Source organism: Kwoniella pini, chromosome 8, assembly GCF_000512605.2.
Source record: "Kwoniella pini CBS 10737 chromosome 8, complete sequence".
Lineage (NCBI taxonomy): Eukaryota > Fungi > Basidiomycota > Tremellomycetes > Tremellales > Cryptococcaceae > Kwoniella > Kwoniella pini.
This window is the reverse complement of record NC_091723.1, coordinates 945276-968908: the sequence shown is the minus strand read 5'-3', so window position 1 is coordinate 968908 and position 23633 is coordinate 945276. Positions and strand designations below refer to the sequence as shown.

General features: G+C 48.4%; 7 protein-coding genes across 7 annotated transcripts; 3 read left to right on the top strand and 4 right to left on the bottom strand.

The window, feature by feature from the left end:
• Positions 1 to 29: 29 nt before the first annotated feature.
• I206_106116 (uncharacterized protein) lies at positions 30 to 1062 on the bottom strand (the record flags this gene model as incomplete). Its single annotated transcript, XM_019156669.1, has 6 exons — positions 30 to 98; positions 163 to 196; positions 255 to 294; positions 376 to 604; positions 664 to 852; positions 940 to 1062. 6 exons carry the CDS (start codon positions 1060 to 1062, stop codon positions 30 to 32), a joined length of 684 nt encoding a protein of 227 aa, XP_019010471.1.
• Positions 1063 to 1453: 391 nt separating this feature from the next.
• Positions 1454 to 3303, bottom strand: I206_106115 (uncharacterized protein; the record flags this gene model as incomplete). Its single annotated transcript, XM_070203249.1, has 6 exons — positions 1454 to 1519; positions 1583 to 1963; positions 2006 to 2079; positions 2134 to 2758; positions 2857 to 2911; positions 2963 to 3303. The coding sequence occupies 6 exons, from the start codon at positions 3301 to 3303 to the stop codon at positions 1454 to 1456; spliced, it is 1542 nt and encodes a 513-aa protein (XP_070059350.1).
• A 450-nt stretch (positions 3304 to 3753) lies between these two features.
• On the top strand, positions 3754 to 4726 carry I206_106114 (uncharacterized protein; the record flags this gene model as incomplete). Its single annotated transcript, XM_070203248.1, has 5 exons — positions 3754 to 3797; positions 3850 to 3922; positions 3985 to 4281; positions 4379 to 4415; positions 4473 to 4726. 5 exons carry the CDS (start codon positions 3754 to 3756, stop codon positions 4724 to 4726), a joined length of 705 nt encoding a protein of 234 aa, XP_070059349.1.
• Positions 4727 to 6015: 1289 nt separating this feature from the next.
• Positions 6016 to 7644, top strand: I206_106113 (uncharacterized protein; the record flags this gene model as incomplete). The annotated part of the gene is made up of 5 exons (XM_019156665.1): positions 6016 to 6410; positions 6460 to 6541; positions 6601 to 6698; positions 6752 to 7393; positions 7446 to 7644. 5 exons carry the CDS (start codon positions 6016 to 6018, stop codon positions 7642 to 7644), a joined length of 1416 nt encoding a protein of 471 aa, XP_019010467.1.
• Positions 7645 to 7739: 95 nt separating this feature from the next.
• On the bottom strand, positions 7740 to 9757 carry I206_106112 (uncharacterized protein; the record flags this gene model as incomplete). The annotated part of the gene is made up of 6 exons (XM_019156664.1): positions 7740 to 7926; positions 7978 to 8552; positions 8615 to 9054; positions 9102 to 9369; positions 9418 to 9669; positions 9728 to 9757. The coding sequence occupies 6 exons, from the start codon at positions 9755 to 9757 to the stop codon at positions 7740 to 7742; spliced, it is 1752 nt and encodes a 583-aa protein (XP_019010466.1).
• Positions 9758 to 10151: 394 nt separating this feature from the next.
• Positions 10152 to 11383, bottom strand: I206_106111 (uncharacterized protein; the record flags this gene model as incomplete). Its single annotated transcript, XM_019156663.1, has 2 exons — positions 10152 to 10543; positions 10603 to 11383. The coding sequence occupies 2 exons, from the start codon at positions 11381 to 11383 to the stop codon at positions 10152 to 10154; spliced, it is 1173 nt and encodes a 390-aa protein (XP_019010465.1).
• A 572-nt stretch (positions 11384 to 11955) lies between these two features.
• I206_106110 (uncharacterized protein) lies at positions 11956 to 23388 on the top strand (the record flags this gene model as incomplete). Its single annotated transcript, XM_070203247.1, has 28 exons — positions 11956 to 11994; positions 12054 to 12350; positions 12470 to 13241; positions 13517 to 13580; positions 13632 to 13653; positions 13720 to 13910; positions 14011 to 14072; positions 14119 to 15135; positions 15211 to 15363; positions 15416 to 17954; positions 18007 to 18186; positions 18229 to 18316; positions 18367 to 18441; positions 18499 to 18603; positions 18656 to 18740; positions 18782 to 18833; positions 18918 to 19033; positions 19088 to 19729; positions 19834 to 21936; positions 21986 to 22046; positions 22095 to 22142; positions 22268 to 22363; positions 22422 to 22476; positions 22532 to 22713; positions 22774 to 22823; positions 22892 to 22946; positions 23002 to 23182; positions 23248 to 23388. The coding sequence occupies 28 exons, from the start codon at positions 11956 to 11958 to the stop codon at positions 23386 to 23388; spliced, it is 9471 nt and encodes a 3156-aa protein (XP_070059348.1).
• Positions 23389 to 23633: the final 245 nt, after the last annotated feature.

Genomic DNA, 23633 nt, shown 5'->3' with positions numbered 1-23633 from the left:
TCATGTTATACACGAACAAATGGACAAGTTCATAATGCCTCCTTGAGTCTTTTCTCAGCTTCCTCGAAGTTGATGACTTCCCAAATGGCGTTGAGGTACTATACGAGATTTCTCGATCAGCAACCGGCAATGATCAATTACTGATAGTCTCTAGACACTCACGTCGGGCTTAACATTCTTGTATTGGAGGTAGAAACTGTAAAAAACCTCAATTAGCAATGGAATTGAAGATTGAGACCAGAGCAATCACTTACGCGTGCTCCCAGATGTCAATACCAATGATAGGGACATGAGCTAGTGTAGGATATATGTGTGGTTAGCTGGGAGGTGTTCCTAAACAGACCAGCCAGAAGAGACCGAACAGATCAGGCTTACAGAGGAGAGGGTCTTGATTGGCAGTGGTGACAACTTCCAGTTTCTTAGTACCCTTGTTATAACCTAACCATCCCCAGCCTGAACCTTGAACCGCAGCGGTTTTAGCGTTGACCTCCTTTTTAAGGTTCTCAAATCCACCAAAATCAGCTTGGACTTGGTCATAAAGAGCACCAGAAGAAGGGAATTTGGCTTGGTTGGAGCCGGTAGGAGCAAGATTCTTCCAGAAGAGCTGTATTATTTTTTATCAGCTGGCTAATACAGGGTATCTTGCCAAACTACAATACTTACAGAGTGGTTGATGTGACCACCTCCGTTGAATTTCAAAGCTGGCTGTAAGGCGATAGCTGACTTGACATCATTGCTAGCTTGGAATTTTTGAAGTGACTCTTCAGCAGCATTGAGACCGTTGACATAGGTTTGGTGGTGCTTGGTGTGGTGGAGAGTCATGATCTCAGAAGAAATGGATGGCTCGAGAGCCTGTACCAAGAGTTGATCAGCGTTGGATCAATACGACATCATATACAGCAGTGTGCATTCCATCTGACGTGAGAGCCATAAACTCACATCATAGGCGTATGGAAGCTCTGGAAGAGTGTGTTGACCTCTGGTGGTCATGGTGATTGCGGCAAAAGTTCTAGCTTTGAGTGGAGCAGCTACTCGAGGAGCGATTCTAGCGATAGCGACCATCTTGAATAAAATAACAAATTAGGATGTAGAGTCGATTGCTTGTTTTATGATCTAAATAGAATGATGAGGTATTTTATGAGGACTGAGAGGTTAAAAGAGAGGCAAGTAAAGAATGAGGCTATTTATTATCATGAGCCATATAAACATAAGCGCCAAGGGAATATTCCATCAGTTTGATATCATTCGTTTGCGTCATCGAGCTACTCTCCCACGGTCGCAATCATTCATCATTGCGCCGATAATACACACTCTGTACTTTATACTGTATATGCATATTGTATGACCATAATCGTCGTGTTCATTAGTGTATATATCATTACGTGAGCTTGCGTTGCAAGGGCAGATTGCACCTAACTGCGGCTTCACTTCGATGTAGCTATGGCCCGACTGATCATCCCAGTACACCCAATTGTTTAGCTTCATCACGGAACATATCTAACCTTCCCTCAGCGTAGCCCTATAGTCACAAAAGCGTCAGTACAGACACCTGCCGATGATGACCTTGACCAGACAATCTCACCAAACAATCGTACTCCGGAACATATCCTTCTTTCTGGGCCACGATCGCTTCGACTTGCTCTTCGGCTTGTATTATGCCCCACAGACACCACAAAGCACTGGATGCAGGACTCCATATCCTCACTTCCCTCTCTAGAGCGTCCACCTTCTCGCTCAGGACGTCTTTCCGACGGCGTACGACTTCTTCTCTCCCATCCATTTCGATAGACAGATAAGCTCGATAGAAGTCTTGCCGTTCAGCAAGTGTCGGATAAGGTCCATGAGCGAGCAAGCAGTGTGATAATGTTGGATGATGGTAGTCCGCTTGCCATTCCTGGAAGTGGTTGGCGATATCAAATCCTCGAGGATTGGGCGCAGAATATTCGAAGTCGATCACAATATACTGCAGCATGTCAGCTCAGAATCCGACAAAATTCACACTCACTTTGTGATGTTCAGGCTGGTTTGGCGGAAGATCACCGTCTAATACCAACAAATTGCCATATTGAGTATCGTTGTCTAAAAACAAGGAATGAGTACTGATGTTATTACCGATTGAAGATCTGTACTTACGAGCAAAGACGACGCCTTTGCCCTTGCCGGGTTCAGTTTCAATCCATCTCCTATACATTTCGACCTCTTTCCGCAAACGATGTAGACCAAATTTCTCAACCCAGATTTCCCACTTGCCTCCAGCTGACGCCAAAGTATCTAATACTGATTCAGCCGACGCCGCCCATTGCTCGATACATCTCCATATCATCGGTTCTGTCTCCCTCCCATGCTCATAACCGATCAGTTTCAGCTCCACTGAGTGCAGTTCTCTCATTCGTCGAGCGACACTACGGTAAATATGAGGTTGTCTTAATTCGGCAGCCGTTAAAGCTCGAGATGGAAAGAATTGTTCGACTCGTCCATTCTGGAATGTCCCGTACATCTTGGGTCCAAAATGATACTCAGTATTGAGGACATAAAGGATCCGTAATTCTTCTTCCCTGGATATCAGAGCATCTGAGCTTGGACCGTATACTCTGAAAAGTATTGTAGGCGGATACTGGTCGGGCGTGAGCGGAGGCGGATGAGCCGGGTCAGATGCTGGCATTGTCGGCGTGAGCAAAGGAGACTCGGATGGAGAGGTGGGGTCGGGCGAGGGATTGTAGGTGACAAAAAATACAGCATTTGTAAGGGCGCCAGACACCTTTTGGAGGTGAATGGACGTCGGTGTAAGAAGGTTAGAAGACCAAAGAGGAACTCGCTGAGGGTGATCAGCCTCAAGATCACTCGTGTGAGACTTACCAGTCGCCTCAGTATGCTGAGGACCTTCTGTTTGAACACTGGATGTCTCCATTCCCTGGAACGAGTATCAGCTGCGGCACATGTTAAATCGGAATAGCTAGCTCACGATGCGTCAACACTCAGAGCGACGTGCCTAATCCCCTTGAAGCTGTTCATGCGCAGCTCAGGCTCTGCCGCAGGAGCATATCTGTCCTCCTCATCTAATAAAGGGGGATCGAGGGAGAAGTCGGATAACTTGGAGAAACTGCTCGTGGAAGTTTTCCGCAACCTGGGAGCAATTGGACCAGTACTGCTGTTTGGAAAATAGGAGTCTGTTGATGTGGCTGTATGAGGGAGAGAAGTTGTGCTGGATGATGCGGTAGGCGAGATCTGCCCTGGGGATTCAAAGTTGGTGTGTGGGTTGAGGGCTATACTGGATTTTGCCTTATCGGCTTGAGATGATATCATTGAAGCTTGGCATAAGAGAGATAAGAGGGTATGGATGAACGGCGAAGAGATTGGTTGACACAAACTTGATGTTCCCGCAAGTTGCCGTACTATGTACCACGAATCAGTGTATAAGGAAGAAGGGTACGCTGTATTAGTCTATTGACAATTGGCTGTCGAATGAGGAAAGGGAATGAGTTGCATTTTCATCTTGCGAGAAATATCCTTGTACGTATAGAAAGTAGTACTACGACGTGCGCCAAACAAATAGGAGGAGCTTACGTAAGAGCAAATCGCAGAGTATATTAGCATTAAATGTAATGTATCAATATGCCGTTTGAGTGGAGGTTGATCTCACACTAGCAAAGATAGACACCATAGCAAGCGATCCTTAAGTCAGAATAGGAGGCAACAGATTCCGCACAGTGACACCATCAATCCATAGCAGATCAATACGAACGGCCAAAAATGATGACCAATCAGCTGAAGAAGCGACTTGTCGTCATTGGTATAGGGTGTGTTGTGATTCAGAATCTCCGCGAACAATGTTGACCAGATCTTTCATAGGGGAGCGAGTTGTTCAGGCAAAACACTTCTTGCCAAGCACATAAGACGGGCTTTACCTGAGGGCAGCAATATCGTTCATCAGGATGACTTCTGTCCTGTAAGTCTCTCGCAAGCTGATTGGATCTAATAAATTAGCCGGAAGACAGAGTGCCGTATTCCGCTCAATATCCTGAACTGCAAGATTGGGATGATCCCGAAACATGTATAATGTGGCCCGAATTCCGCTCAATATTAAGCCAAATCCACCAGAAGGGTCAACATGATGCTCATGCCTCTCACGATCATCTAAACAAGCAGGTAGAAGTCGGTATACGGTCAGATATCTTCGCCAGATGTACCGAGAGATTTAGAAGTTACATACAGGAACAGAAGGATTTAGGGATTGAGCTGGTCTGGTATATTGTGGATGGGTTCGTACTATACTGGGACAAGGTGAGTCGATACCCCTCCGAAGAAGCTGATGTAGTAGGTTGTGGTCGATAATTTGGACATACGCATATTTCTGAGAGTACCCTATGGCATTCTCAAGACAAGAAGGGAGGAGAGACAGGTTTACGTTTTACAACGTAAGTTAATCTGGATAGCCATAGCCACTGACCAAATAGATCCTGATGACGCTGCAGATGGTAGTGTCTGGGTGGATCCCCCAAATTACTTTGAGAAGATAGTATGGCCCGGGTACGTGAAGGCGCACAGTCAAATATTCGATGGAGTAGAAACGGGACCAGTCAAGGAGGAGTGGGGTCCGAAAGGTAAAGGTCTACATCTGGTCGAGCCGAAAGATGGAGAAGAAGGCATGACTTCTGCCTTCGAGCAGACGTGTGATGCGATCATGGAGCAGTGTCAAAATGGTGCCGGTAGAGTCATGTCTGCATGACAAGTATCGTAGACCAACGTGATGTAAACAGTTGCACAACGTCGTTTGGCGAGTAACCTTTTATATGAAGTGGAATGAACGCTGTAGCTTCCGTAATGCCGGGGACACCTAATTGACCAAAACAATCTAGTTGTCAGCGGAAGTCGATATTGATGAACTCACTTGATCCTCGCACATATATGTTCTGATCGGTCACTACGGTTTCTGAATCCGCTCCGACGCCTACCAAGCGCACATCTTGATCATCAAACGAAATCAACTCTCGTTCTCCTCTCGATGGAAACAGATACGCTTCCCCAACCTCCGTGATGACCGCAAAACGATTGCAACAGCCCGCTACAACTTCTAACCTACCTGAAGCCTCCAGATCAGCGATGTAGTCCAGGATGACAGGTTCCGATGTCTTCACTGATTTGGGGGGCATGACCTTAACATCCTTGATCTCATATATTAATTGAGCTGGCCCGTTGACCAAAACAAAAGCTCGAGATTCGGTTGCAGTCAGTTGTAGTGATGTCAAGGAGCTATTTTGAGGGAGACCAGGGATAGGATGTTGGGCATTAGTCTCTTGCATCAAGTCCTTGAGGCATTCGAACCTAAAAACTTGACGATCTTCGATAATTAGTTTGGGCTATGGGCTCTGTAAACTTACCTGCACACGCATACGTTGTACCCAGTTCTGTTATAATCACATCGTCCCAGCTTCTGCAAGATAGCCTGCCTTCTATGTCTTGTACTCTGCCATCATCTAATAAGAAGGCTTGAGGTCGATCGAAGCCCACCACACGTTTCAGGCGGCGAGTGAGTGCGATGACGGTCGCCTGTTTGTCATGAACTAAAGGGTCAGTGCCCCAAATCCTTAACGGATCTGAGAGACCGAATTAGCTATAGATGATGTAGGTCAGAAGGAAAATGAAAGTACCTTTTCCGACAGTACACGCCCAGCTAGTCCACTCAATGCCTTTACAATCATGTTTTACTTCAGTCGGTTGGCGCAGGATCGATGGGCCCGCTGGATCCAGATTACCGCAGACGTTGTTGCCGAAAGCTAGGAAGACTAGGGATTTGTCTGCCTTTGATTCAGCCATGCTCGAGGAGTCCTACCGCTTCAAGGGTGTGTATGGTCAATCAGTTGACAAAGAATGGAGATTGAATTCTTTCAAGCCTTTGATTGTTCATTTCACGCGGACAACCTCCACATTGTTTGTTCACTACTCTTCCTGGCGGATTATTGCGTTACTTCCTTTCCTCAATCTCGCCTGTTTCCCAATTATACGGCAATGTGTAAGATGTCAGGTAGTTCTTCTGACTTGCAACACCTGATAGCTCACTATCTGGCCCAGAACTATCCCTCAGTCCTGCCGTCATTTCTGGCAGCTTCGTGTACGGCTCCACCTGATCTCGCTCAGCCTCCAGTACCCGATCTCAGGACATTGGTTGAGGACTATGCTTCACAAGCAATAGTACGCGAGCTGGAGAACGTTCAGGTTGACGACGAGATGGAGAAGGCAGAAGACGGTAGCTGGAAGGGATGGACAGCGAAGGACATAGTCAAACTTCCCTTGGCACCGGAAGTCAAGCTTGGAGGACTGAAAATGAGTATAGAAGGGATCTCAGCGATGAATTTGCTGGCTGTAGGAGAAGCCAAGATACCGAAGAGGGTTTTTGACACAAATACAGCATCGTATGTTCAAGGATCTCGATCATGTGGGATCAACATTGACTCGACTTAGGTATCGATGTTCATTCGATTCTAAGATCATCACGACTTCGGTGGACAAATCGCTCCGCATCATAGATCGGAAGACTGGGGAGGTGGGTCGTTCTCATAACCATCGCGGGTTTATCTGATAGCTCAATGAATCTTTTTCCAGGTTGAAGAGTCTCTCGAACCGCACAGTGCGGCGGTACTCTCCTTTGCTGTACATCCGCAAAATCCTAGATATCTGTTGACCGGCTCTATGGACGGGACGTAAGTACTGGCCAAGTGACGATGTGGCCGACAAACGCTGATTCAAACGGTAGAGCGGTACTAACGGATCTCATAACGTCACAAACCATACAATCGTTCAAGTCGACAAAGTTTGTCGTCCGAGTCTCGTTTTCTCCAGATGGTAGGTTCATGGCCACCTCATCGTACGACCACACTATTGTAATCTACGCCGCTATTGCTCCCGCAATACCTCCACCCTTGGACGAAGACGATATGCCATTAGATGAGACAGACGATATCTTATTTGCGTCTGAGCCCGGACTGCGATTTGAAGAAATCCACAGGATCAAAGTGGACTCAAATCCTGAAGCCATCCTTTTTCATCCAGAATCGACTTGGCTATTGTACACTCTCCGATCATCTCACCTACTGTACTATATTGGTCTGCCAGACGCAGACGGACTCAATGCCTGGGAGACGAGAACAAAAAGCTTCAATCCCCACCCCATGGATAATCACGTTTCATTTTCAGTTTTAAACCTAGCGCTGCACCCTTCCGGCAAAATCTTGGCATGTCAAACAGGTGATCATAGGGGAAACACTGGAGAGAGGATACTCTTGTACGGAGTCGAGCCCGATGAGACCGAGAGATTGGCAGTATTATGGACCGGCAGTGAAGGGGATGACTTCGTATTGCCGAGAATGAGCTGGCTACCGGATGGATCCGGCTTAATGTAAGTGGACATGGTGACAATCCAAATTATTCACTCATATCCCTTGATTCAGAACCACTACCCCAAATGGCTATCTCAATCTCATCGCTCTTAACGGTGAGAATCGGTCGAGTGTGAAAATACACGGTGCAATCAATCTTGGTCAGGCCTCGAGCGAAGTTGTGAGGGATTGCGTAGTAGTCTATGCGGAGGATGGCGATTGGGAAGTAATCAGTGTGGGCTACGATAGACAGGTTCGGATCTCGCGATAAGGTGACTACTGATGAAGAAAAGGGTGCGATATGCATATGGTCTCTTGCAGCTGTTGTATAATAAGTGATGCAGTATGATGTTGTAGTCTATTCATCTATCTGTCCTTTCTTTTCTCGATGCCCGCTTCATCTTCTGATGAGCCGTCAAGGTCGTACCAAGGTATCTCATCGTCGTCAAATCCATATTCAGGTCGTAACTCAGCGGTCAGAGGAGTAAGCCATTCAGTACCCTTTGACAAATTCGTTTCCAGCTGGGAGAGAGTCAACGGTGACCCAATCATGCTAATTCACTGTCAGTTGGATCGATACTAACGATCCGACATAGAGACGCACCTTAGCCCTTCCCCAGACATGTCTTCCACCATTTTCAACATATGATCGCCGACTGGACCCATCGTGGGCGACTTCTGTGATCTCAGACTCTCCTTTGTTAACTGTCGACTCATCCTTCGGCGTTTTGCCCTTTTATTCCAGTCGGATTCTCGGCCTTCAGATTGCTCAGTCTCTGAAGATCCCACAACCTCCTGATCCTCATCTTCTGGTAGATCAGCGGCCAGCAAATTTCGCAACCAGACATCTAGATCTTCGTACACCTCTGAGGCTTCTTCAGCCATCCACGGGAAAATCATGAAATCATGAACACCGTCTGGGCTCACGAAGAGGCGGTCGGGCACGAGCAAGCCCTTAGATTGACGACATTTCTGTATATTGTTCCACAAAAGCTGGATGTTGATAGATAGCCTTTCGGCGCCCCCGTAGACTATATACGTGGGAGGCAACCCAATGAAGGATTTATCATCGGTGATTAGCAGTGAAGCTGGCGATATGTAAGGCGAGGTATGCATGATGGAGGCGGGCTGTGCTCGAAGCAGTAAAGCGCAAGCAAATGGCCCGAATGTGTCGTCGATCTGAGTGAGCGTGATCATGTGAGCAAAAATATGCGGGCACTTCGATATGTTTTTGTGCTCACTGTATCCGAGTCTCGATTGTGCTTGATCGCCTCCTCACCCCATGCATTTGTAAATCCCAAATCAGCCCACGGAGACATCAGAACCAGCCCTTTGGGCAGCTTGAGTCCGGCAGACAGCCCTTCGTCTCTCAACCAACGGATCAAGGCGAGCGCAAGATGGCCACCCGCCGAATCTCCTGCGACAATGATATCTCGCTCATCCACTTCTTCCTTCTTGACTAGCCAGTAGTATGCTGAGATGGCATCAAGGAGCGGTAATGGCCAAGGGGAGGAAGGAGCGAGTCTATAGTCAATTGAGAGGATGTGGTGAATTGGTGAATGTTTGACAAGAGCTTTGGGTATTGAAGAAGTCGCATCGGTCTCTGCTGCAGTACCGCATAAGTATCCTCCCCCGTGGAAGTGAAGTAACACCGGATCTCCAGGTCGGCGGACCTGTGGACCTATTAGAGCGTCAGCATATCCCGTACTTTGGATTTTCTGAGCTTACCTTCCTCAGGCGAAGTCTTCTCGCCGGTGTACCAAAAGCCTTTTACTTCCTCAAAACCATATATTCTTTCACTCTCTTGCCAGTCGTTCCACCTACCCCAGACGCCTTGTCTCCGCTTTTCAGACTCGTATCTATGTATATAGCGGGGTATCCACTGTCCTCGGGAAGCATGAAGCTGTGCTAGAGCTTCTTTCGGATGTCCCCGAAGAAGACCAGAAGGGGGAGGTGGAATGGTAACGGGATGTGAGAATCTCAGGGTTGTTGGGTCCTATCATATAGTCAATTTTTGGCCCAGCCATCTAAGCATCGTACGTACCGGATCCTTCGACAGATCTCTGCCAAGATAGTCTATCTCGCATCGAGCTACAAGTCCGCATAGCCTTCTGCTGAATCTGACTCTCAGGCACTTCTTAAGAGTCCATTGCCTTCGAGGGCGATTCTGAACCGGGATATAGAGAATCGACCAAGCGGGAAGAAGAATGAGTAAGCTGACCAGGAGGAAAAAGATGAGGTATAGGCGCCTGAAAAAGGGTTGGCGATAAGGGAAAGACCGAACAGCATTAGCTAGCTATCGGTGGAGTGGAGTGTCAGCTGATAATGATTGGCCTATGGGGAGGGAGACATACCAATACCGCTTGAATAGACTCCGTAGTCATTTCGCCCCATCCCTTCTCACTGCAATGATGATGAGCGACTTTCTTCTCCATAGCTATACGTTCAACACCACAGAGGCATGCGGTTCAGATGTATGTGACGCGTAGAGTTGTACAACAGCTATCCAGAAATACAGGATTTATCAGTAGATCGAAGCAAGATGACGAGTGAAAGATTTTCACCAAATTATGGTGGACACGAAAAGTGGAGGTCGTGTGACCTGATCACATGTTTTACGTCCTAGACGATCGAACTTGCTCAGTCGACTTAATACAGTATCATTATATATATGCATGGACGACTGTGCCAAATGAGGCTTGCAGGACGAGGTGAACGGTCTGCTGACCATGGGCAATTTCTATAAAAAATTGTATAGAACGATATGTTTGAGCTGTTCTATTCCATCTGCACGTCTCCGTCATCGTCCACCGGCGGAGCCTGTGATGCTTCGAGGTTCTCATCATCGTCTACTATCTCGAATCGCCCAGAGTCAGCATATCCTTCGCCGGGCTGCCAGGCCTGCACTATCGATTCTTGAAACTCTCCTGGTGGTATACCTAAAGGCCGATATAAGACCAACGAGTTCTCAGCCTGTGTCATATTCAAATTGTCACGCAAGTGGTGGCGCTGGGATTTCAGAAGATGAGTCAACAGCGAAGGGGAGAGCGTAAAGCCTTGCATCCCGGGCTGCGATAAAAGCCTTTCCTGCGATTCGTGGGGCTCAGGAGAAGGCGATCGAGACGAGCCAACCGATGACGAGCTATCGGACAGCGAAGTGATCACAATTCCTAAAATGTGTATGGGTCAATCAACAGAAGCCATGTGGTGAAGCCCCACAAAGACTCACTATCTTTCTCTGGCTCATGCCAATTCGTCCTTCTTTTCATTCCACCACCGCTGGAGTCCATGTCTATATTGTCCAGATTGTCTGAATTGCTCATATCGATGTCAATATCGGGTCCCTTTCTGGCTCTCTTTGCTCGGAAGGGTTCATCGAGATCTTCCCTTCGTCTTCTTCCTTTATGAGCTGTGATGTCCTCCACAGAAACATCGTCTCCTCGCTGAATGGGCGGTTGATCTGGTTGAACGATCTCGTCGGCTTGTTGGGCTATCCCAGCGAATCTTCTATGACGACGAGATGGGTGGGTGTAAGTGACATCCGAGTCATAGTTGTCTTCAGTGGAGCTCGTGGGGGAAGTTGATGAAGAAGACGATGGACCAGCTCGATTTGGGATGGACCAATGATGGGTGTTGGAATGATGATGGTGATGTAGATCAGGCCTGTCAGGAAACCTTTCGGGCAACACTTCCACTTTGACATCATCAGAATCTACGTGATGAGTCAGCCCTATGCCTTCGTCGGTCTGAAGTGGATCGTTCGGAGATGGAGGCATATTATCGGAAGTTTGCAAGTCATTTTGAAGGAGATCAGTCGATATTGACAAGCTCTGAAAGCCGTTTGCCAAATTTGGTCGCTGACGTTTGATTTTATGTGTGGAATTTGCGCCGAGAGGGCTCGAAAGATCAGGGCGATTGGGTGAAGCGGCGCGTCTTTTTCTGCTCGGCGTGTACAAGATCGATGAAGGGGGACTAAACGATTGCAAGGGAACCCTCGGAGAAGCGGCCATGTTGCTTGTCTCTCCAGCACGCACTAAGCTTGAAATCTACACTGTGCCGAGTTGATGAGTGATTGAGAGTCCAATGAGGATGGGAAGCTGGGATATGAGCAATTCGAATGAGGATTAGTATTGGGTTGTTGTCGTTGTTGATGATGATAAACAGGTGTAGTATACGGAAGAGAAGATACCCGAGAAACCTCTAGAACTCGACATGAATTTAAGCCACGCGCGCATGTTTAATCTGGAGCTCCGCAAAATGACCAAATACGAGTAAATGACGAGTTGAGCTTTCCCACGGTGATACCAGTATTAGTATAATAGTATAGTCGTGTTTCAACTTTACAATGTTAGTCTTTCAATTTCATGGATTTATCATTTCAACTTCACCTTCTCTTCCTTTGAAATAGTTCACTCGTCTCGTCAACGCCACCTATCAAACAGGCTAGCAGCCTAACTCCTCATCTATTTTCGCCCATAGTTAGCATCGACAAAATCGCTTTCTATCACCCTCATTCAACGGATCAATCAATTCTTTCAAACCTTCGCCTTCGCTCTACTGACTGAGCTGGAAAGTCAGCAGAATGAAGGTAAAGAAGTCAACAAGAAAACATGGCCAGCCTGTGAGTGGCTGATTTCCACAAATTTCAGCCCAAGCTGACTATAGCTGCGTATCGTATAGCCCCCGGACGTTTTAGCCCTGGCGCTTTCTATTGCCAAAGCGCCTCAGGACGACCTCCTTCCAATCCTTCAACAATTTGACAGCTGGAAATATCCGCGAGGTGACTTACATACCTGGGTCGATGTTCTCGATAAATTCGACGATATTCTGGCTGAAATCACTAAAAGCTACGATCTGCATAAAATACAAGTCAATGATTTTACGCCTAAAACGAGAGAGTTGGTCTTAGAAATTCTCCGGGTTCAACGATTGTTATTGGAGAATTGTACTAGCAGGAAGCTCTTCGCCTCTTACGATGTGAGTAATATTGAATGTTTTTTGAGCTAACGATACAGCGCCTTGCCGATCTCCTCCACACTTCGGATCTGGACATCCTGTACTCGGCCATCTTCGTGATCCTTCGACCGGCTCAGCAGTATGCCAATTCAACACCGTTCGAACCAACTCACCGCCATGCCATCCTGCATCGACTTTTGACACTCTCTCGTAGTTGGGAAAGATTCACAAACGCTGATATCCCTCTGCCCACGCTTGCATCATCTTCGACATTGTCGTTACCCGAAGATCTCCGTACGGTTCAGCTTCAATACTATCCTACCAAATCAACAAATCATGCAACTGATTCCCCAGTGAAGGCCTCATCCTCACAAGAAACCCCATTTCGCCCACGTAACGCGGTACCTACCACCCCCGTAGCCGACTTAGCTCGTTCTCGCCCCTTAAACTCTGCGGGTCCATCCGTCCTTGACCTTGGGAACGTAGACGACTGGACAAATCCGATAGATCAACTCAGCCTCTTATGCGACGAGAGCGATGTCAGTCTCGATGATCAATATGCTGCACTGAACAAAGTACGATTGGCTCGGCTTGGGGATCTTGCCACCAGAAGACAGCTACTCGGTATCCGGTTGATGGCTCTTGCTACTTATGTCTACGTATCGACAGATGATGCTGCGCAATCTGGTCTGTTCCTCTACGAACCCGAGCTTGTTCCCCAGTTAGCCGATCTACTTCGCGCATCGCAGCAAGTTGGTGAAACGGTCACCATCGGAGTCCTACATGCATTAGACGCCTGCGCGCACCACAGAGTCAAGATGAGCGAGGTCCTGACCGCAGTCAGCGCCAATGTCAATCATGGGATTCTGGTCACCTTCTTTAGGAACATGGTGGAACAGCTAATGAAAGGAGGTGAGTCGATATTTCTCCCAGACTCAGCTTACGATTTCAGAATCAGTGCCAAACGACCTGTTCGATGCGGCAATATCCTTTGTGGCATACATACCAAACTCACCGGTACACATCAATATGCTTATGGGAGCAGGTATTCTACGTCTGTTGTTGGAGGTCCTTGGGACCACCGGTGAAAGGCGTGAAAACGTAAGTCAAAAATATTTGGAATGATAACTAATATTCAAGTATATACCTCGTGCTACCGGTTTGATTGATTCGATTATATTCGCAAGTCCACAAGCTTTGTCCAACTTCAGCAACGCCGACGGCGTCAACCTACTGGTACACCGCATCAAGGTGAGTTGAGCAATTTGCTCAAAATATCTTGCTGATGATCTATTCGTTTAGGCCGAGATTGAAGGCCGAGATCGTATGATCTTGCCGCATTCATCCGAGACATTATCAGAAGGTGAGCCAACTTGAATTTGGACAATAGCTAATTATTAGATACAATACTGGCTTATATGGACAACCCACTCAAGAGCGTCCTACGCTCCATACACCGACTCATGCAGGCTTCTGGTGGCACCGAGGGACTTCGAAATCTGGTCGATTCAGATCTGCCAAAGTGCCTGAAAAGCATTTTCGAGCAACCCGCCAAGTTTGGTACACGGGTCTATGGAATGGGTAAGTCGAGCTTGAATGATGATGACGCTAACAACTACAGCCATCAACATCATGTCCACTTTTGTTCACAATGAGCCAACATCGCTGTCGATCCTTCAAGAGCTGCAATTACCTCAAGCTCTGTTCGCTCAACTGGAGAAAGGAATTCCGCCATCTTCAGAAGTGAGTTATGGGTGGGCAGACTTGAGCTGACCCCGGCAGGTGATAGGTGCTGTGCCTACCGCGATCGGCGCTATTTGTCTCAATCAAGCTGGCCTCGACTTTACTCTCGCGCATCCCAGTGTGATCAACAACCTCGTGGCTATTGTCAACCTCCCCTCACATGAAAATGTGTTCCACGATCGAGATAATGGGAAAAGCCTTGGTGGTGCCTTAGATGAGCTTTCGCGTCATCAACCTGCTCTTCGACCCTTGATTATGAAGGCTATGCTGGACCTCCTCCGTCAAGCCACAGAAGCTGGCGCTGAGTTTGCGCCTTCGACAGAAGATAGACGAGAATATTTCATCGATGAGATGGATGAAGTCGAGGTAAATGACACTCGACCTCCTCCAAGCAACCCTCCCCTGGTTGCATTCTCGCGAATCTTTAGAGTGCTTGATGGACTCGTTCGTAATGCCGGGACTGCTAAAGAATTTATCAAAGATGGCGGACTCAAGTATGTCCTGGGATTAGCAGAGTTGCCTTGTCTGCCTATCAGGTTTGGTTCAACAGAAGCAGCAGCTGCTCTGTCGAGTTTGCTTAGACACGTCGGAGAACATGATCAGGCGCAACTGGTCGAAATCATCCGAACTTCCATCCAAGCGGCCATGGGCAAATGTGATATTGTATGGAAAGGCGATCATGTCGCTGAGAATTGGATTGGCATGGACAATCGAAATACCACTCCCGAAGTACAGCAATCCTTCAAGGTCCTGAGAAGTCTAGGATTCCGCCTCAGCTTTCTAAGCGATGTCATTTTCACCTTATCTTTCACTAACTCTCGTCACGCTACATCCATTATTACGGCGCTCGAGGTTGACGGTAATTCCTCCTTTGTCAACAATCTTGGTCAGTTACACCGAGTGGCGTTTCAGCAACATGTCCTCCTCAAGAAAGCGAAGATCACACCGGCCGACGAACTGGATCCTACACGTAGCCAAAACCTAGCCTCTGATTCAGCTAAAGATACAGGAGCGAAATACCTCGCGACCAGATTACACGCGGTGTTGACCAAGTTTTTCAAAAGTGAGTTTTTATAAGCGAAAGTTCCGTACTGACGGTCAGCTATCATCAAACTCATACACGTCAAGCGCAACCCAGATGTCGCCCATGTCAATCAGGCGAGAAATCTCTCTAATGCCATTGCGAACATCATGATTGAACATCTTAGCGATAACTCGAATTTATCCGTCAACCCAACCGGCATCGATACCGTCGCTCTTGGAGTCGTCACAATGCTGCTGTTCGAAAACGGTTCGTCCTGCTCGATATTACATTTTTGATGCCAACACTGATAGATCATCAGGTCGAGGTACCGATGGCCCTCTGCACACAACTCTCTTCCTTGACTTCCTAAAGAAAGACGGGTTGGCTCGACTCGTTACCTCGACCACTCGCATCACTGACCGAATGGCAGAACTTGCTGCCCTCCCCGAGGAGAATCGGGACCAATCTCACAAGGACGCACTCGTTGAGGCTACGGCCGGTATCAAGATCGTCCTAGTCCTTTTAAGTGCCCTAGCATCGCCGAGGTCGCTGCTCGAAACCCCAGAGACTCACGCGTTGCAACAGCGGCCCCAAGCCCCGCTTGTCGCTGTCAAAATCTTTATCAAATTACGCCTAGCGATGTTCCCTCTTGTGCATTACATATGGAACGCCTCATGGCTCTTAGAATGTCCAATATCAATTGTCAAGATTGCCGTGCGGTGTCACTCGACTTTGATCGAAGGCAAATCGGAAGAAGCCCACACTGAAGAGGATAGTCTTGCTGTTCCCCCCATCAGCTCAAGAATACCCATACCACCCACTATCACTCGACCAGCACCGGTGACGGCTGATCCAGCTCGGGTCGATCAGCTCGTGGATATGGGCTTCTCGATGCTCGCGGCGGGAAGAGCCCTTGTTCGGGCTCGGAACAACGTTGCTGCAGCTACCGATATGCTTCTCTCCATGCCGCATGTCTTCGAGGAGCCTTCAGCCACAAACGATGCTTCCGTTGCAGCTCCTCCGGCTTCCATTGCTGAAGAGGTGGCGTCTTCGGACAGTAATGCGCCGTCTTCATCCGCGACGGCGGTACCGGAGAATGAAGGTAATTCTGTGCCCGAGGCCGAAAATCATGATATGGAAGTGGACTCTGATTCTTCAGATTCCGATCGAGAGGCGCTTCATAAATTACGCGAAGATTATCGCAAGGATCTACCTGCTCGTGCACTTACGCTCTTAGACCATGCCGAAGATCTGGTATTCGATCTTCTCCCTTGTTTTCCCAGTGGCGAAGAAGGGGTCAAGTATCTCGTAAATCGACTGGCCGAATTCTCCAGTCCATACAACCCGACTTCCGACAAGGCGATCGCCGCCAGATTACGTCTGATAGCCGTCTGCCTTCGAACTGCAGATGGTATCCTGCTCAAGGAAGACAGCATTAGCACCGCTGTGAAGATTTTATCGGAATTACCTCTGAACCAATCGAATCCGAAACCGAAATGGATTCCAGCTTTATTGCTTTTCGCTGAAACTGTCGCCGCTTCTTCCTTTACGATCAACAACGTCAAAATAGGTGATGACAATACAATGGACATCTCCTCGCCGTCATCGGCATTCGCGTCAATCGCCCCTCGACTTGCAGCAACCTGCGTGGAGATTGTAGGACATGAGGAAACCGAACGTAATGAGCTAGTATCTGCTCTTCGACTGTTAGTTTTAATGACTCGTGAAAAATCATACGTCGCTATCGAGAACACCGACCTAGTCAACCTGCTTAAACCATTCAAACAGCCTTCCGCGAAATTGGCCAGCTGCCATCCTCTGCTCTTGCTCATACTTCGCCACGCATTCGAAGATGCTTCCACTCTCACCGCCGTCATTAGGAAAGAACTCCGTCACTGGCTGACTCCAGCTAGAAACAAGGTTGTCGATATTCAGCACTTCATCAAACAACTCAGACAAGCAGCACTCCGAGACCCCAATTGCTTCGTTCGAGTGGTCGAGGAGGAATGCGCATTAGTCGATCCCACACCTCCGCAATCTGTATATCACATCCGGGCCAAAGATCAGCCGGAAGATGCGAGCAACCCCACCTCCGCTCAGCCTTCTGACCCTTTCCAGGATGACTCTGATCATGCCCGCCATCCTTTCGTAGATCATCTGGTTGCCGAGCTTGGTCAGGCTGTACAAACATCTCTCAATGAGAGTTTGGACGATTCTTCCGACGAAGTCAAGCAGGCGCACTCCTATGCCGGTCTACTCATCTCGATTTTGACGGAGCTTCTTGGATCATACACTCCTGTCAAGCAATACTTCGTTGCTTCCGTCCGAGAGCAGGGATTGGGCACAACGAGACTTCATCGCGGCATCGCAAGCCTGATTAATGATCTCGTTTGTTGTGTCGCTCTTCAGCCTGACGTGACAGGAATTCCGCAATTTGAACGAGGATCAAAACCCGCTCGTCGGTTAGCGATATCGTCATGGGCGGTCTCGATGATTCTGGCCCTTTGTTCTGACACGACACCATCCGCGACAGTCAAAGCCGTGCCCGAAGACATGGCCAATATCCGTAAAACCGTTCTGGATGCGATAGTAAAAGTCCTACGCGACTCAGGATCTTCGAGCGACTTGTCTGTACGATATGGACGATTGTGGGCAATCGGCGAGCTGATCTACCGACTCCTGATGGCTCGGCCGATCGGACCCACGCGTCAAATGAACGATTCCACGCTGCACATCGCTAAGACGATGTTGGAGAAGAACTTCGTTGGACTACTGACCAGTGCTTTGGGCGAGATCGATCTGAACTATCCGAATGTGCGGAACGTCCTAGTGTCTTTGTTGAAAACCCTTGATCATCTGTAAGTGATTGTCTACTCGTAAATTGTGATCCCGCCAATTCTATGAAAACAGGTCCAAGACATCTGTCAAATGGGGCAGAGTCAACAAAGGCGATAAAGACGCTCCAGCTGGAGCTCCGGTGACTGAAGAAAGTTCTTCGTCAGATTCAGATTCCGAGTCTGGATCTGACATTGACATGATGGAAGAGGAGCACGACGCGCCCGATTTATACCGTAATTCGGCGCTTGGAATGTGAGTGACCATCTTCATCTGCCCATGCTAACATCTTCGCAGGCTTAACGGAGAGCTCGGTGACGAGGATGATGATCAGGACGATGAAGACGGCGATGAAGATGACATGGATATGGGTGACGATATCACAGTGAGCTCTTAGCTTGCTCATGAGTGTGGCAGCAGCTCACCTTTCGTAAGGACGACGATGAAGGCACCGATCTACAAACGTCAGAGGATGAATCGATGGGCTCCGAGCTCGACCCTGACAATTGGGTAAGTCTCTCAGATTTTAACAATTGCAGGTGTTGACGTGTTTTCACCATTGCACAGACCGATGAGATGGAAGGTGAGGATGAAGGAGATGGAGACGAGCAGGAAATGGATCAGGAAGTCATACTTGGTTCAAACGAGGATGAGGAAGGCGAGGTTTGGGATGTAAGTGTGGCCAAATTCAAGGGTTGGCGTGTTGTTGACCCTTTTTGTGCAGGATGTTCCGGACGATGAGGACTCGTTAGGTACCGAAGAAAACGAAATGATGGAGGACGAAGACGACATGGATGGAGTGGGAGAAGGTGAGTCGCTCATTTAGATGTCTTCCTGCTGACGTTTGCAGCTTTCTTCGAGGAAGATTTCGAACACGCTGAACTGGAGATGGACGAGGACGAGTGAGTACATGATAGCATCGACATAGGCTGACAGAACAGCTTCGACGGCGATGAGATAGACATGATCGAACCTTTCCCATCTAGCGCTCGTGGAGGCAGCATGCACCGACAATCCTCCGACGTCACTGGTCCTTGGGCTTGGGATCAATCGAATTTTGCTGCCATAGCACCTTCTCGAGGACGAAGGTCTATACTCGCGGGTGAGTGATAATCAACGTGCAAATCGACACCCAGTCCGCTGACACGAGATGCAGAGGATCCCGCTGTCAGCCTTTTCGGTCGACCAGCACCCCAGACTAATGGCCAAGTGGCACCGCATCCATTAATTATCGATCCCTCATCTTCAGCACCGCCTATGCGAGGCCTTTCGCGATCATTAGGCAGCAACTACAATGATTTGATTTCTGCTATCGAAGGGATGGGCGGCACCGAAGCCGTGCAGATGCTTGAAAGTCTTATCACCAGCCGTCAACTGGCCGGAAGTGAAGCCATTCGAATCGATTTTGCTCAAGATCACAATGGTACGATCGGTCTGTCCGTGGGAGGTCGGACTTTCGCTCTCCATCCACCACAGAACCGACAAGCGCAATCAAACGAGGCGGACGTTGTCGCAGAATTTGTTCCTGTACCCACGATGCAGCGATGGCAAGAGGATATGCAATTGGCAACTTCCGCTCGTAACGAACTCACGAGTCGCCTTGTCGTCCATGTTATCAATCATCTCATGCCTGAAGCTCGTCGTCGTTCTGAAGAAGAGACAGCTAAGCAAAAGGTCCTCGAAGAGGAAGGTACTAGAGCCCAGGCTGAGGAACGCAAGATGGATCTCGCTTCAGCTGCTAGCGTAACTCTTCCGGAGTCGAGGCAGCCTTCACCGGAAAGTCAAGATGTTGCAATGGGTAAGTGAATATTGAAGCGGATCTTGCTCACGCAATTGTAGATGGCGACAACGACTCTGCTCCTGCCACTGCCGAACCTGTACTTGTGGAACCTGCGCCTGTAGAGCCTGGTTCCGAATCTCTAGCTAGGACGGTCATCTCAATACACGGTCAGGACGTTGACATTACAGATACGGGTATCGATCTCGAGTTTTTACAAGCCTTGCCGGATGATATGCGAGCCGATGTTGTTGAGCAACATATGCGAGAACAAAACCGACAACGGCGTCCAATGGGTTCAACAAATTTGCCTGAAGCGGCTTCTCAGCTCAATTCTGAATTCTTGGATGCTCTTCCTCCTGAGATCAGGGCTGAGGTTATCATGCAAGAGGCAATGGAAACTGCTCGACGCAATCAACCCCAACCTCCATCCCTATCCATGAACCGAGCTGCTGGTTTCCTGGCCGGTCTTACCAACGAGCTACGCGACGTAATGTTGCTGAACCAACCCACCAATCTCGAAACTCTTGGCATTATTCCATCCTCACATGCGCCGGTTCCGGCCACCTCCACTGCAAAAAAGCCTCACCGCGAAGCTATCCAGCTTTTAGAGAAACCTGGTATTGCCTCCCTGGTCCGTCTCCTTTTCTTCCCCGAAACCATCAAGAAAGGTTATCTTTTCAAAATTTTGGTGAACTTGTGTGAAAATACTTCGACGAGGTCGGATCTCCTCAATCTCCTCCTTTCGGTCGTTCAAGATGGTTCTGGCGATTTGCCCGCCGTTGATCGAAGCTTCCAGCAGATGTCTCTTAGAGGAATGGTCACGCCGAAGGCTACCCCTAGAGGCAAATCAATTGACTCGCCCGCTGCTGCTATCGTACCTAACGGCCTTTTCAGTCACCTACAAACCGAACACGTACCAACTTTCATCGCTCAACGATGCTTCGAAGCCTTGGCATACATCGTAACCGCGAATTCTGCCGCTGTTAACTACTTCCTGACAGAGCACGAACAACCTGTTGGCTTGAAGAAGCATCCGTTGAAGAAGAGTAAAGGCAAGGAGAAGATTATGCCGCAGACCAAGTACCCAATTGTCGTCTTACTTGGCTTACTCGATCGCCCTCTGCTTGCAAAGACTCCAGGGATGATGGAAACCGTCACTTCATTGCTGGTCACTATCACAAAGCCCCTAGCAGAGAAGAAGCCAGATAACAAGCCAGAAAGCGATGCCACCGAAACTCCCGTACCTCTGCAACCAATCATTCCTCCTGCTGTCCTTCGACTTATCGTCAATTGCCTCACTGCAGGTGAATGTACTAGCAGAACATTTAGTTCCACCTTGGTGGCAATGCAAAATCTTGCTTGTCTACCGGATGCGAAGGACCATATACTTCAAGAATTGCGATCCCGCTGCAAGGAATTAGGTAACACTGTGCACACGCAGCTCTCGGAATTGACTTCAGCACTTCAAGATTCCTCATCCGAGATTGGCTCTCTCACCCTCGCCAACTTCTCTCCTCCAACTTCGGATCAAGCTCAGCTGCTGCGTCTCCTCAAGACTATCGACTATCTGCACCTGAACAAAGTCGATTCCGATCCTCCCACTAAAGAAATGACGGACGAAGAGAGGGCGGTCAGCGCTGTGTTCGATTCCTTCGATTTCGAGAGTCTATGGGTCCAACTCGGCAATTGTCTCAGCTTGGTTGAGGCTAGAGGTAGCACGGATCAAATCGCCACCGTACTCTTGCCTCTGGTCGAGGCTCTTATGGTTGTTTCCAAGTATCGAAGCCGTATTTCCCGAGAAGTCCGCTCCCCGTCTGCCCCTCCCGGGTCTGCCATTGATGCAGATTTATTCGTTTCTTTCACCACGACCCACCGGAAAGTCCTGAACACTATCGTACGAAACAACCCTTCATTACTCAGCGGTTCGTTCTCGCTCCTCATTCGAAATCCTCGGGTTCTTGAATTCGATAACAAGCGAACCTGGTTCTTCCAGAAACTCAAGCGAAAGCGAGATTCGCACATACCCATGGGCGCCATTCCTCTCAACATCCGTCGTCAATACGTTTTCGAGGATTCCTTCCATGCTTTGCAAAGACGCACTGGGGATGAAATCAAGTACGGAAAGCTGAGCGTCAAGTTCTACAATGAGGACGGAGTCGATGCAGGCGGTGTCACTAGAGAATGGTACAGTGTCTTGGCTCAACAGATCTTTGATCCGAATTTCGGTAAGTCTCCTGAGGACCCCTTCTGTCTGAAGCTGAATGTGTCATGTAGCTCTATTCGAACCTTGTGCGGCCGATCAACAAACTTATCAGCCCAATAAGGCTTCATCGGTGTGAGCATTGTTTTATCGCCTCGAGTGAGCCGCTCTGACTTTTCTTAGGAACGGGGACCACCTGGCCTACTTCAAATTTGTTGGTCGAGTGATAGGGTAAGTTTGAAATATGACCTGCAGGCATGGGACGTCGCTTACCAATTTTTAACCTGTAGCAAAGCGGTATACGAGTGCGTTCTTCTCATCAACGGACCATGTTACAGGAGCTGACAGTTTCGAAGCGGTCGACTACTCGATGCATACTTCAATCGAGCATTCTACAAGCAAATCCTTGGCAGGACAGTCGATATGCGAGATCTTGAGAGTATCGACCCAGAGTACGTGATCCCCATGTTGTCCAAATTGTATATGCTGTGTATACTGACGTTGCTTCAGGTACCACAAATCGCTTCAGTGGATGCTCGAAAACGACATCACAGGTGTCATCGACGTAAGCGTGACAAGATCACTATTTCTGCACGCACCAGCTGATATATTCATTTTAGCAAGAGTTCACGATCGAAGACGATCAATTTGGTGAGAAGAAGATTGTAGAGCTGAAACCGGGTGGTGCTTCCGTACCTGTCACGCAAGACAACAAAGAAGAATATGTGAGATTAGTAGTCTCCTACCGATTGGACAACTCGATCAAGGATCAGATCAAGGCATTCCTGGAAGGATTCTATGAGTCAGTTCTATGTCATTCTTCCTGCCCGACCGAGGATTCGAGGCTAACGATTGTAATCAGCATCATTCCCCGTCAAATTATCCAAATATTTGAGCCGGATCAGTTGGAGCGTAAGTCTTGATCATCGCCGGTCTCCAAAGCAAAGCGACGTGCTCACAATCAAGGCTACCATTCACAGTTTTGATTTCTGGAATCACTACAGTGGATGTCGACGAGCTCAAGAATGCTACCCAGTGAGAATTGCTACTTTTGCCGTCCTGATTGGCTGAGCTAATTCAACTAATCCAGGTTGAGCGGCTGGAAAACTTCCGATCCCGAGATATCCTGGTTCTGGCGGGCACTTCGAAGTTTTTCTCAAGAAGAACGATCTCGTTTCCTAATGTTTGTCACCTCATCGTCTCGGGTGCCTCTTGGAGGTTTCACTCAACTTCAAGGCAGCTCTGGCACCCAGCCATTCCAGATACAAAAGGTACGTCGGTCTCCCAGCCTAGTCTCCCATGGAAGCCGCTCACCTTGCCCATTGCTAATCGTTAGCTCTACGCCAAGGAGGGCAGTCTACCGCAAGCCAGCACTTGCTTCAACCTTCTTCTGCTCCCGACTTACGCTTCATATGAGCAACTACGAGATAGACTCCAATTTGCCATCGTGGAGACTGGCGGCTTTGGCAAAGCATAAGAGTTCACCGAGTTTGATCTCTCCGTTCATGTATACTAGCTAGAAGTTCATTTCCCAATCATCATGACAATAGAATAACAAATGTAAATTACAAATCAATCCATGAATGCATATATAGTCATCACCCTCATGCGTACGCATCTTGCTGCTGAGCGAAGTCGAGGGCGAGAAGCAGATTTGTCCATCGGCGCCATACAGTCTCTCTCAGGCACTCATCTGGTGGTTCATCTAATCATAGGCGATCG